The sequence below is a fragment of the Rhincodon typus genome, chromosome 38 (genome assembly GCF_021869965.1).
Source record: "Rhincodon typus isolate 14 chromosome 38, sRhiTyp1.1, whole genome shotgun sequence".
Classification (NCBI taxonomy): domain Eukaryota; kingdom Metazoa; phylum Chordata; class Chondrichthyes; order Orectolobiformes; family Rhincodontidae; genus Rhincodon; species Rhincodon typus.
In genome coordinates this window covers 6,008,825-6,023,352 of record NC_063369.1, presented here as the reverse complement: position 1 = coordinate 6,023,352, position 14,528 = coordinate 6,008,825, and the positions used below count along the sequence as shown (strand labels likewise).

At 41.7% G+C, this 14,528-nt stretch overlaps 1 protein-coding gene across 1 annotated transcript in view; it reads left to right on the top strand.

The window, feature by feature from the left end:
• LOC109937273 (protein GPR107-like) overlaps positions 1-8,429 on the top strand; it is a 29,189-nt gene extending 20,760 nt beyond the window's left edge. The window contains exons 12-16 of the mRNA XM_048617964.1: positions 1,750-1,880; positions 3,507-3,550; positions 4,048-4,097; positions 6,120-6,203; positions 8,304-8,429. Of these exons, the coding sequence (XP_048473921.1) occupies positions 1,750-1,880; positions 3,507-3,550; positions 4,048-4,097; positions 6,120-6,203; positions 8,304-8,429 (435 nt within the window). The remainder of the gene's footprint in view (positions 1-1,749; positions 1,881-3,506; positions 3,551-4,047; positions 4,098-6,119; positions 6,204-8,303) is intronic.
• Positions 8,430-14,528: the final 6,099 nt, after the last annotated feature.

The window sequence follows — 14,528 nt, the reverse complement described above, 5'->3', positions numbered from 1 at the left end:
TAAAATAGACAGGCGGGATGGGGCTGTTCTGCTTTCAGAATGGTTCACAATTTTCTTCAAATGACATGTTTCAGAAAGTCTACTTTTTTTGAGGCCTCTTCTGGAGTACTGTGTCCAGTCTGGTCGCTCTGTCACAGGAAGGATGTTATTAAGCTGGAGAGGATTCAGCAAAGATGTACCAGGATGTTACTGGGAATGGAGTGTTAGAGTTATAAGGAGGGGCTGGATAGACTGGGACTTTTATCCCTGGAGCGTCAGAGGTTGAGGCATGACCTTACAGAGGTTTATAAAATAACGAGGGATCTAGATAAGGTGAATGGCAGGTGTCTTTTCCCTAGGCTGGGGGATTTCAAGACTAGGGGACATATTTTTAAGGTGAGAGGAGAAAGATTTAAAAAAGACATGAGGGGCAAAATTTTTACACAGAGAGTGGTTCATATGTTGAATGAACTTTCAGAGGAATTGGTGGATGTGGGCGCAGTTACAACGTTTAAGAGACATTTTAGATAAGTACATGAATAGGAAATATTTAGGGAGGATATGGACCAATTGCAGGCAGATGGGACCAGTTTTGTTTGGAATTGTGGTCGGCATGGACTGGTTGGACTGAAGGGTCTGTTTCCATGTTGTATGACTCTGACTACCAGCCCTGATGATCTCCAGGGAATGGTATTGAACCCAGTGTTGCCTAACTGTTCAGGTGGCCTTTGAGAATCCTATGAAATGACTGAGCCAAAGAAATTGGATGTATTTTGGTGTCTGAGAGGTGCCCTCTGGTTCAGAATGACTGTCCAGATTGCCTCCATAATAACCATATGTGACAGAAGTATGTCGTCCAAATCAAACATTTTCACTTTGCTTTCCATACTGCCTTGACAACGTCAGACCTGAATTGAGAGGTAAAATGTAAAAGTGGATTGAAAACATTTGATTAACAAAAAAGAAGCAAACAAGAACAGAATTTGCTGGAGAAACTTGGCACACCTGGCAAGACACTGAAGAAGGGTCACTGGACTCAAACGTTCGTGTACGAAATGATCACAGGTATAGATAGAGTAGACAGCCAGAGACTTTTTCCTAGGGTGGAGGTAGCTTTTACGAGGGGACATAGTTTTAAAGTGAAAGGACGTAGATATCAGGGAGACGTCAGAGGTAGGTTCTTTACTCGGAGAGTGGTAGGGGCGTGGAATGCATCGTGGGCCGAAGGGCCTGTACTGTGCTGTACTGTTCTTTGTTCTATAACTCAACTTGTGTCAGTGGATGCTGTCTGACCTGCTGAGTTTCTGTTTTTGTTGTAGATCACCAGGATCCACAGTTCTTTGTTTAAATTTAGTGGTTAAAAATTAGGTAAGGCCTGCAGTAAATGGTATTTTACTTGGGCAATGTAAACCAGCAATTTCAAGTTTGTTGTTAGAATTCTGGCTTTGCAGACTACATTATCTTCAGCAGAGCACCGTATTTGCAGATGATGGCAAAAGAAGTTGGGCAATTGAAAAATTGCAATCATCTGGGAAGGATTTAATTCCTTTGTAACTGGGCCAGCAGGTGGCAGGTGTAGTTCAATTCAGCAATGCTTTAGACTGTGTTTTCACAGTGATAGTACCCGGTAGGAAGTGACGAGAGGCACCTGACTGGACCCCATTCAGATGAAGTGCAGTGCAACTATTAATTCTTAATCTTTGTTAAATAAAAATACTGTGGGAGGACGGCAATGGAAAAGTTAAGTTCCCTTTTCTGTTGTCTTTTAAGGTGTTAGCAAATACAGCCTTTATCATCATTGAATCGACAGAAGAGGGGACGAGCGAATATGCCTTGTGGAAGGAGATTCTGTTCCTGGTGGATCTTATTTGCTGTGGAGCGATCCTGTTTCCTGTTGTTTGGTAAATATTCTTTGCAAATCTATGAAATACATATACGAAAGACGTCCTCTCCCTTGCATTTCTATTTTCAAGTCATGTAATCGTTTGCTCTTTGCGTGTCGGAATGTTTCCTAATTTCAATTCTGAAAGGTCTGCCTGAACTTCATAGGTTACGACTTTTCCTGCTAGACTCGCCAACCAGCAAAAGTAATTTCTCTCGGTCTTTCCAAACAGACCTTTTAATATTGAAAAAACTCCACAGCGGTTGGTATCCTGCTACCAAGCCGCCCTTTATTTACAGTCCTTGACACTGATCCATCTCCCTAAGAGGCAGCTCTCAAAAACAGGACTGTCAGGCATCTTGTTCACTGTCAGCCCGGGCTCCTTGATTGGACCAGGTTAACAGCTCCTATTCTATAAGATCCACCTGCTGACCTTGTTTCAATCACTGCAAATATCTTAAAGTTTGACCAAATAACTCCTTAGCATTCTCTTTTATAGCCACTGGACACATCTGCCAATTAAAATGCCCATTAATATTTGTAAAGAAACTTCAGGAAATGTTATCACTCCGATTGGGTGACATCCTGGTCTGGGTGAAACATTACAACATCATTTATGCAGTGAGTAGAATTGAAGTTGACTTAGATTTTCCCATCATGCAATCAGTCCACCTGTGGACTCAGAGCCTAGAGTTTATAGCTTTGAGCTTAACCAAAATTAGGTGGAATTAAATATCGACAAAGGTTTGTCTTTGAAGAGACCGGGGTGTGATTTCCCAGACGTCCTCATGATTATGAAAGAAATTTGCTTGTGGTAGATGTTGTAGAAGCTGTATTCACTTGTGGGGAGAGTCCAAAACTAGCAGCTGCAAGATAAATCCAGAAAGGAGGTCAGGGAGACTTCTTTACGGTGAGAGTGGTGAGAATATGACAAAGTGAAGTGTGAATAGAAACGAAGGGGGCAACTCTTAAATACGGATTCAGTTGGAGTCAACAACATTCTGCTGACAAGGAGCAGGCAGAGACTCTGGTGGAAGCGTGAACAGTGACATGGATGTCTTGTGCTGGTTGCTCTGATTCTCAGCTGTTTCTTCTGTGGTATGAGAAGAGCAGTGACGGTTGAATGTTATATTGTCCCCTTGCTCCACTTGGTGGTAGGACATGGATAATTCATCACTGTAGCTCTCTGATACATTTTCATAGGTTTCTTCAGAAACTTCATTTCATTATTTTCTCTACGCCTGCTCTCAAAGCAGATTGAGACCGTGCATCCGTGAAGTGTACAAGGGATAATCAGTTCTGTAATGGTATGGCTCCCCTGTGTGGAGTTACCCAGAGAACATTCTGATGGGCCCATAAATTGAGTTTCATGGATCTGATGCATGTGTCTTGTGCACACAAGGCACTGTGATTCCCTTCTTCAGTTCTGAAGAACAATCACTGGACCTGAAACGCTGACTCTGCTTTCTGTCTCCACAGATGCTGCCAGACCTACTGAGTTTCTCCACCAATTTCTGCTTTTGTTTCAGATCTCGAGCATCCACAGTTCTTTAGTTTTTGACTGTAATTCAAGTTACTGACTTTTAGTAATGAAAGCAGGGAACATCGTTGGTTCAACTTGATTTTGATCTTCTGTGTTTTTCAGGTCAATTAGGCACTTGCAGGAGGCCTCAAGCACGGATGGTAAAGGTGAGTTTGATTAGCCTGACAGTGAAGTGGAGGGCAGTAGCTGGTTATTATTGATTAGTTCTGTTCTTTATTAAAGCTATATCGGAAAATAACCCAATGAACTGTGAGATACAGTTTGTGTTTTTTTTAATTCATTATCGGGATGAGGGCGTCACTGGCTAGGCAGCACTTATACGATTTGTCTGCAGAGCACGTAAGGCAACGCTTTTCACTGTACCTCGATACACATGATAGTAATAATCAATCCAAATCACTTAATTAGAGTGTGAACATGTTGATCATGGGGTGGTTTGTGATGCCCAATGCTGGAATATTGGACCAGTACCCATTGTACAGATGTCCTCACCACTGATGGCAAAGGGACTGCAGTCTGAGTCATTGTCCCTGGGAAAAACCAGTTAAAGGGAGAGACCAGGAATTTTGCTGCACAACTGAGAGAATGATGAAACTGGTAATTCATCACTAATTCTACTCTTTCTCCTGATCTTTATCTGCAGCTGCAATGAATCTGGCCAAATTGAAACTCTTCAGGCATTTTTATGTCATGGTGGGTACTTGTGCACTGTCATTATGTGAGATGTATATGTTTGTTTACCACATGGGCTTCGGTTTGATTTCCCCTGGATCCTGCTTGGCACAGTGAGAACTTCTTAAACATTCCCGTGCATGGGATTAATGCTCTAACCTCTGATGGGCAGACTTGGGTCAGAAGTCAATGCAACCTTTTGGAAAGCAGATTTCGGGGTGCCATGAGCATTTTGGTTCCATTTGAGATTACTGCTACAGATGGTGAGGCTAACCACATCGTCGATGGAGAGTGATCTAGCCTTATCAATGAGGGTTGTTGGTTAGACTTTTGTGGATGCCCTTGCTAGTGAAATGACAGAGTAAGCACCAAGAGTCTGTTTCCCTTCACTAGGGAGCCTGAAACTAGGGGGATTGTAGTTTCAGGATAAGGAGTTTGCCATTTTAAGACAGTTGAAAAATTTCTCCATTCTTTGAATGTTTGAAATCTGTACTTTAGTGGGCTATTCAAGTCAGAGCTTGATAGATTCCTAGATTTTAAAGCTGTCAAGGGCAGGGTGATAAGGTGGAAGATCAGCCATGATCCAGTTCAGTGGTGGAGTAGGCTCAATGGGTGGAATGCCTATGCCTCCTATTTGCCCTGATCCCATGGAGGCTTAGTTACTTAATATATTAGAGAGTGAAATTGATAGATTTTAGACTGAGGAAATGTAGAGCTATGGGACTGGCAGAAAAGTGAAGATCAGCCATAATTTTGTTCAGTGTTGGAGCAGAGCCCATGTGTTCAACACCTTTTCCTGTTGCTATGTTATCATGTTATGCTTTGAGGTACATAAAGGTAAATGGAATGCAACATTGGAGGGCAGAGGCCCACTATATTTATTACAGACTCCAGGTTTTAAAAAAATCATAGACACTCTTCAGTCCATTGAGTCTGCACCGACAAAACTGCTCTAAATCTACACCAATCCCACTTTCCTGCTCTTGGCCCATAGCCTTGAATGTTATGACATTTTAAGTGATCATCTAAGTACTTTTTAAATGTTGTGATGTTTCCCTTCTGAAAAACCACTCCTGGGCAGTGTGTTCCAGATCCCCACCACCCTCTGGGTGAAAATAACTTTCCTCAATTCTCCTCAAAACTTCCTGCCTTTCCCCTTTAAAATTATACCTCCTCATTGGTGACCCTTCAATTAGGGCAAAACAGCTGCTCCTTATCCACCCTGTACGTGTTTCTCCTAATCTTATGCACCTCAGTCAGGTCCCCCCTCAGCCTTCTCTGCTGTAAAGAAAGTAACCTGGGCTGATCCAGTTCTCTTCATTGCTAAAATGCTCCACCCCAACCAACATCCTGGTGAATTTCCCCTACACACACTCCAGTGCAATTCTATAGTGTTGTGACCAGAACTGCACTCAGTGCTCCAGCTGTGGCCTAACTGTAGTCTGTACAACTCCAAAAGTAACCTCCCTACACTTGTAATCTGTGCCATTGTCGATAAAGGGAAGTGTCCCATAAGCCTTTATAACTACCCTAATAATCTGTCCTGCCACCTTCAGGGATGTGTGGACAAGTACCCCAAGATCCCTTTGTTCCTCTGAATTTCCTAATATCCTGCCATTCGTTGAGTACTTCCTTGTCTTGTTACTTTGTCTAGAGTGTATCATCCCACACTTTTCAGAGTTAAATTCCACCTGCCTCTGATCTGCCTATCTGACCAATCCATTTAAATCCTCCTGTACCTTCTAGATCCACTGTCAAACAACTGGACAAGCTTCATGCCATCCACAAAATTATTCATTCCCCCCAAACGTGGATCCCAAGTATTTTTACCTTCTTTATCAGGCTTCCATGTGGGACCTTGTCAAAGGCTTTGCTGGAGTCTGTAAAATTCTTAAGAGGGCTTGGCAAGGCAGACACCAAGGGTCTGTTTCCCCTCATTGAGGAGCCTAAAACTAGAGGGGTTGCAGTTTCAGGAAAGGGAGTTGACTATTTTAGGACTGAGATGAAAATGTTTCTAGTAATTGCTAATTTGTCTTTTCACAGATTGTTTGTTATATATATTTCACCAGAATCATCGCTATTCTTCTTAAGTTCACTGTTCCGTTTCAGTGGCAGTGGATGTACAATGTAAGTAAGTTTGTGATAAGCGAAATGTAGGATAAGGAAGTGTAACAGCACAATAATGGAATGTGCTAGTTTAGTCTGACAGATGCAGGAAGATTGTCAAGGGGCAGTCAATCTCCTCAAGCTACTGGAGATTGGAACTTTGGCTCTAGTCGTTCCAAATTTTGCCAACTGTGGAAAAGCAAGTAGTGCCAAATGTATGTTTTCACTATAAAGCTGGAATATAAATTGTGCTTGTATTTCATTCTAAAATAATGATGTAAATGGGAATTACTGCAAGGTTTAGACTTTTTAATGTTTCAACTTGTAATTTTTTTTATACTTCTGTTTATTGAATTATGTACATGGAACTTTGGTCATTAATTGGGGCTTGCTTTTTATTAAGGTAATCAACAAGAATGTCTCTCAGTACAAAGGAAATATACTTTGGGAGTGCAACTCAATAGTGCCTTTTATCTTGGAAAAATATCCCTAATGGAATATATAATGATGTTGAGGAAGAGCAGAGGTTAGAAAGTTTGAGAAGAATTGGGTGTCCAAAAGGTGGAGAAGGGAAGCAGAGGTTCAGCGAGGGAATACCAAATCTGGGATCTAATGAGCTGAAGGGTGGCTGCCAGGATGACTAAAAAAGGAATGTATAAAAGGCTAAAGTCAGAGGAATGGTCTATGGTGTCATAGGGTGGCACAGTAGCTCAGTGGTTAGCACTGCTGCCTCACAGCACCAGGGACCCGGGTTCGATTCTACCCTTGGATGACTGTCTGTGTGAAGATTGCACATTCTCCCCCGTGTCTGTGTGGGTTTCCTCCAGGTCCTCCGGTTTCCTCCCACAGTCCAAAGTGCAGGCTAGTTGGATTGGCCATGCTAAATTGCCCGTAGTGTTCAGAGATGTGTAGATTAGATGGGTTATAGGGCTGGGTCTGGGTGGGATGCTCTGAGGGTGGTGTGGACTGCTTGGACTGCTTGGGCTGAAGGGTCTGTTTCCACACTGTGTAGGGATTCTATGATTCTATGAGCGAGCTAGAAGAGTTTGTTAGAAACAGCAGGAGAAAGCTGAGCAAGATTTGAAGAGGAGTTCAGGGTTGACCTTGTATATTAAATATCTTAAATAAGTTAAACCCAGAATATTACTTTAAAATCTGGGGGACTATAGCACTAAAAATTAAGCACATACATGTTTGAGAAATACATTTAAATCAGGTATTAGGAGCAACCTCTTGCTGTGCAAGGGATAAACATTTTAGTAAAATCTGTCAGATAGCACAGCTACTTGAGAGTGTTGGGAAGTTGAAAAGACGAGCCTTTGTGGAGCAAGTGTTCTTTCGTATTCGGGTTTTATGTTGTGAAAACATTATTGATTTATTTGTTGAAAAACCTCGACAACTGGTTTGATTGCTACATGCCCTACACTAAAAGCGAGGAATAGTTGGGCAAACTGGCGCAAGTCTTTCTTGAAATAGCACCATTTATCCAAAATGAAACTTGTTTAAGTTTCTCCTCTAATTAATTTCATGAATGTGAATAAATTTCTTTCTTGAACCACTGCAAATAGGCATCGTTATAGAAGCTAATTAGTTTTCTTCCTTACGTTAACATGATTCCGCGACACATTTGACTGAAAACCTGGTGCAGTTTTATTAGTACAGCTGGAAATGGTGAATCATAAGGCATTTTAATTGAACTGTTTAATCCTGATTTTATACACAGAAAACCATGCTGAGCACCGTCCATGTTTTTTGTTGTGCAGTAGCTATTTTCTTGGAAAACATTTAAATGTCTTAGAGTGTACGTGCCCATGTAACGTTTTGGGAAAAAAAAATCCCAGTTTAATTTTAAGATTCTTCTGAAACAGTGCAATCAGTGGACAATTGCTATGCTGTTATTTGGTTTAAGTCAGGGATGGTTTCTAGTTTTGCTGTTTATTAGGGATGGCAGAAACTCAATTCCCACCCTGTATCTTGAAAGTCTTCAATTTATTGTGCCAGACTGAGAGATTTCAGTCAAATTGTACTGGCTACACAAGTAAGAGCTCTGACCTCTGATTTGTTTGGCATTTTATGCCCTGTAATTTATTTTCTGATTTTGTTTTATTTTCAACTCGTTAGTTTCTAGTGGAGGCATCAACGTTGGTGTTCTTTGTGCTGACTGGGTACAAGTTTCGGCCAGCCTCCAACAACCCCTACTTACAGCTCCCTCAGGATGAGGAGGATGTCACAATGGATGAAGTGTAAGTAACTGGGCACATTCTCAGTAACAATTGATTAAACATTATTGGCTGCATTAATAACAACAGCTGGGCATTCCAGTGGACCCTTCCAGGAGGACAGAAGGGTTAACATTTCTTTTTAAACCAGTGCATATGACAAATTCTTTATTTATTCATTCTCCTATTGGATGTTGCTGTCAAAGTCAGCATTTATTACCCATCTCTAATTTCATTTGAAATGAGTGGCATGTTATGCCAGTTTAGAGTCGAGCACTTTGCTGTAGCTCTGGTCTCACATGTAGGTAAAAAATGGCAGAGTTCCTTCCCTGAGGATATTGGTGACCAAACACTTCCGATGGTAAGCATGTTCCCAACATTCAGTCAATGTTGCTAGGAATGTTTCCTACAAGCTATGTGGTAACTCCTTTCTTCTACTTACCACCTCGTCCTACTGAATATATGATGAGCAAGTAAAGGATAGCAGATTTCCTTCCCTGAAGGACATTAATGCACAAGATGTTTTTGCAACATTTGGTGATAGTTTCAGTCGGCATGAATGATACTTGGCGTTACATTCTAGATTTCATTCATTGAATTTAATTAAATTCTGTGTGCTACTACTGTGAGATTTGAACTTAGTGTTAGCCTGGACTACTTGATTGCTACCTCTGACATTATCACTATGTCAACATCTCCTCCACATAAAAGCTGACTGTCTTATCTACCAGTGTGATTCTTGCAACCAGTTTTGAACCATAAAACTCCGATGACCCATGATTAGTACTATTTCCTTTTCTCTGTACTTACAAGCACTTATCCCACATTTTAACATCCCTGTAGATAAATGGTTAATGCGAACTGAAATTTAAGAAAACAATAAGAATCTGGAATGCACATCCTGAAAGGGTGGTGGAAGCAGATTCCAATCTGAAAGATACTGCCGAATTGGATAAATGCTTAAAGGAGGAATATATTTGCGGGGTTAGGTAGAAAGAGCAGAGGTGGGCTGAAGCTGGATAATTTTTTCAAAGAAGTACTACAGGCCTGACTGAGTAGCCTACTTCTTGACAACGTGATTGTAGGCAGTCTCACTGATTCTCAAATATGTGTGCAGGATGTCATGTTATTGCAGCTGTAAGGATGTATGAGCCAGGCAAGGTGGCTCAGTGGTTAGCACTGTTGCCTCGCAGCACCAGGGACCCGGCTTCGATTCCAACCTCGGGTGACTGTCTGTGTGGAGTTTGCACATCCTCCCCGTGTCTGCGTGGGTTTTCTCCAGGTGCTCCAGTTTCCTCCCGCAGTCCGAAGTCCAAAGATGTGCAGGTTAGGTGGATTGGCCACACTAAATTTCCCGTAGTGTTCAGGGATGTGTAGATTAGGTGGGTTACAGGTGTATTGGTCTGGGTGGGATGCTCCAAGGGTCAGTGTGGACTTGTTGGGCCGAAGGGCCTGTTTCCACACTGTAGGGATTCTATATATTTTGTTTTTGTTTGAACTTTAGTCATGCCCTGTATAATCCACTATAAAGTTAATCTTGCTTTGCAACATGCTAAGATTACTTTTGTCTTGTGGTAGTACTGGATTGAGTTCTGCTAAAAAAATACACATTTTTGAAGCTTTTTGACTTGGACTAGTCAGGACATTTGCAAGAAATACCAACGTAAAGGGGAACAAAGTTTTTCATTCTTTTGAGAGTGTGCTGATAGGTTGGCAAATGGAATGTGATCAGTAAAGATATTGCCTTCGTACATCAGTAGATGATCACTGGCAGGTTAACTGCCAAACTGTTCAAATTTTAACCAGCCATGTTGACTCATGATTGGTCAAGTCATTGCTCTGAGGAAGAACGAGAGAATTATGGTCGCCCATTTTGTCCAATTGAAATTGGTGCAATGTGTGTACATGTTCTTTCTGTCTGCCAAGAACAGGCCTTTTATTAACATAAGTAACTTCCAATTCACATAAGTGTGTCACACTGCAGTCTGACTGACGCAATCATAAATTGGTTGTCTGTGTAATTGTTAATATAGAACGTAGAACATTACAGCACAGTACAGGCCCTTCGGCCCATGATGTTGTGCCGACCTATTATCCTACTCTAAGATCAAACTACCCTGCATACCCTCCATTTTACTATCATCCAAGTTCATGCTCATGGTTATTTAGCAAATGTAATCCAATTGCCAAATCCTATCCAATATTGGGTGCTGTGTTTAGAGTTTTATAAGCAGAGGCTGGTTGGAGATTGTAAGTACCTTGCCTGTCACAAGCAGTCAAAGGGATGTGCTGTTTAATATGAGCAGCCAGTCTTTGGGGTGTCCCCAGCTTGACGTGAGAAGTGAAATACATAGAGCATGTTACGCATTTGTGTGATAAGCAGAACATCTTTTTGGTGTGGTGGTAAACGCCACTTAGAGTCCTAGAGATGTACAGCACGGAGACAGACCCTTCGATCCAGCTCATCCATGCCGACCGGATATCCTAAATTAATCTAGTCCCATTTGCCAACATTAGGCCCATATCCCTCTAAACGCATCCTATTCATATACCCATCCAGATGCCTTTTAAATGTTGTAATTGTACCAGCCTCCACCCCTTCCTCTGGCAGCTCATTCCATATACACAGCACCCGCTGCATGAAAAGTTGCCCCTTAGATCCCTTTTAAATCCTTCCCCTCTCACCTTTAAACCTATGCCCTCTAGTTTTGGATTCCCCTACCCTGGCGAAAATACTTTGACTATTCACCCTATCCATGCTTCTCATGATTTTATAAACTTCTGTGACGTCACCCCTCAGCCTCCGACGTGCCAGGGAAAATAGGCCCAGCCTATCTCCCCATACAGGTAGTTCTCTCGGAATGCGATAGTTGCGTTCTTATGCGACCTCGCGCTATAGAAAATCGCTTTATAAGGAAATCGCTATAGAAAATCACTATACTGGTACAGCAGAAAATTTGTATTATCCAAGCAGTGTCCATTATTCATCAATCTCGTTACAGCTGATTTGCATTAACGAAACAAGCGTTATAGCAGGACTACCTGTATCTCAAACCCTACAACCCTGGCAACATCCTTATAAATCTTTTCTGAACCCTTTCAAGTTTCACAACATCTTTCCTATAGCAGGGAGACCAGAACTGGACATAGTATTCCAAAAGTTGTGTTGCTACTGTGTCGTAGCAACATGAAACTGCTAGCTCCACAGGTTGCGCTCTCTCATAAAGTATAAATATTGTTTGTCTTTACGTTAGTATTCTTGCTGATGTCCTGATGAACTAATCTGTATTTACAAAAATTAAGATGGGTGTATACTGGTTTTTTTTAAAAACAAATCCGCATCAGTGAAAATTACAGCGTTGTAGAAAATCAGAGATAGCAAGAACTGCAGATGCTGGAGTCAGAGACAACAGGGTATGGAGCTGGAGGAACACAGCAGGCCAGGCAGAATTTCTGAAGCAGGGTCCTGACCGGAAACATCAGCTTTCCTGCTCCTCTGCTGGCTGTCCTGCTGTGTCCCTCTAGCTCCATACTGTGTTGTCAGAGTTGTAAAAACTGCTGTTTAAAAATGGTTACTGAATGCTTTGTTTTACATTGTGATTTTTCTAAAGGGCAAGGATAGTTGAAGGCCAGTAAATTCTACTCCATGTGTAGCCAAGTTCTATCTTAGAAAGATGGGTGCAGCAAATTTATCTACTTCTATTTAAAATGCATGAGTCACTATATTTGTTGCTTCACTGTGATTATGTAAACTCCCTGACACTCTGTCTCTGTGGCAGCCTTGCCAAGTAACTGCATCAACTCTTATGTCAACAGAGATAGCTCTCCAGACCAGTCCCTGAACTGACCTGGGTATACCCACACCAAAGGAATACACAACTTGGAGTGTCCCACACAAAATAACAGATACCAAAACTCAAAGTGGGGGGCTCCCATAGCTGTGTATGATGCCAGTTGTGGGTCCACCTAGCTGTTTGGTAGCCCCAATACAGTACCTGGTAATGACACACTCTCACAGAGACTCCCAAGAGGTAAACTGGGGGAAGACGCCAGATGTTGCTACTTTGGTAAATATCTTCCCTTCTGCATCACTATCGAACTAAATCGAAAGTACCTCCATCAGATATTTCCTTCACTGTATCAGTGCTGAAGGGTTGTTTCATTAGAATTTAAGGGTGTTTTTGAAATTGCCTTCGTCAGTCACAGTCCTCTGTGATTGTCACCATCTTGCACTACCTCTCCATGTCTCTCTGCAGCAGTCTTTAACACAGCTGATTGCACCATTCCCCTCCACTCCCCTGAGCTGTGTGGGATCTCCCTAGCTTGGTCTTATTTATCAAGTTGCAGTTTGCAATGAGTTCTCTGTTGACACCACCAGCGCCACCTACCAATAGCCCAAAGATCTATCCTTTGTCTTCTTCTGTTCCTTGTTTACATGCTGCCAAATCATCTGAAGACGTGTTGTTGATCCACATGCAGACTCTACATTGTGACCTCTTCTTTCAGTACTGCCTTGTACTATTGGAGCTACTTTGTGTTTAACAGCTCCAAGTTGCTAAATATCTGTACTTTTTTGAAAATAAAAGTATGGCATTAAACTCTAAATACAATATGTCAATGTTAATCTGTAAAACAAGGTTAGGCCTTTGTAGGGGTAGGGCAACAGACTGGTTGGAAGATGTGTTCACTCATTGATATGTGCTTTCTTGAAGTGTGACTGAGTCGGGTTTGCTGGCAAGTGTGACCAGAGTGAAGAAGAGCAACTTTGAGAGGGAACAAATCCGGGATTCCTCCGTATGAGACTTGGCAATTTAGGATTGACGGTTACCAAGGAAGAGGCCCTTGGATCTCCACATGGACATTGGGAGACGGAAGTAACGCAGGAATTCAAAATGGATAAAGTGGATTGGCAAATACTGTTGGCAATTCCCATTGTAAAACTGTTAGGCAAATAAATGACCTGTACATATGTAATACATAAAGATATATCTTTATATAACCCAGTAAATTGGAGTATATCTTCCTGAATCTTTAAAACCAAAGTCTTGGTTTAAGTGGAAAGCAGTTTTGACTCTGATTTGGCAGATGATTAGGGAACCAGTTTTCCCTTTTAAATTTTGTGGTATCCTTTCTTATGCAACTGCCCTCTTGCCAGAATTATCTTGTGAATAACTGCTTGTGTGCCCACTCTGCCCACAGTCAGCTGGCGGGTATGCACATTATGCGGTGGTACAGTTTTCCCAATGGCCTGTCCAAACAGTCCTGTCCTTTCTTTCAAAGGTCCTGCACAAGCAGATAATGTTGCAAAGCTCTGTTGACTGGTTCAAAAGAGTTGTGGCCTGCGGCTTGTTGAACTCCCAACGCAAAAGTGTGGGCCCGATTCCTGTGTGGAGAGTCCGTATTCTACTGAAACACAGCGTCACATCATGTGAGAGCATGCGTTTAATTTTGTGACAAACTGTCTGTGGCTGGTGGTAGGGAAAACAATCCAGAGCGCACCAACCATTCTCCCTATAACTCTATTTTTGTTGCTTTTGTAAAATGTAAATCCTTTTTGGGGAGGTGGTGGCAGGGAGGCGGAGTGGTGTCTGTGCAAGAAGATTGTAACAAGTTCAATTTTCCAATGTGTTTGCTGGAGAAGGTGCGAAAATCAGTTTGTTGTGTCCCCGCAGCGGTGGAGAACCTTTGTCAGGTTCTTGTGTGCGAAATGCAGACTATTTCGGCTTGGCACTGACACTCTGCTGAACCCTCAAATTGGTACTAACTTAGCTTCATTCCTGATTTCCAGAGCATGGTTTAAAGATGGCCTGTTTTGTAGTGTGTTTATTTTCTCAATAACTTCAGTGCTGCATTGTGGAGAACTCCTGATTTGGGTTTCCTGTTTTAAAACTGTTTTGAGCCAGCCTGATGAAGAAATAATAATTTGTATAAAAATTGATGTTTATAAAAACAAAATTGTGGGTATAGAGAGTTGTATAATTTTCTTACAGCCCTATGTAGGATATATATTTAAAAAGAGCTTTTATGCTTTTGAATTTGCATTCCCAGTGCTCAAATTATGGGACTCTTGAAGAATTATTCAAATCAATTTTTTCATTTTTGTATTACCTTTCCCTAGTTTGGTTTT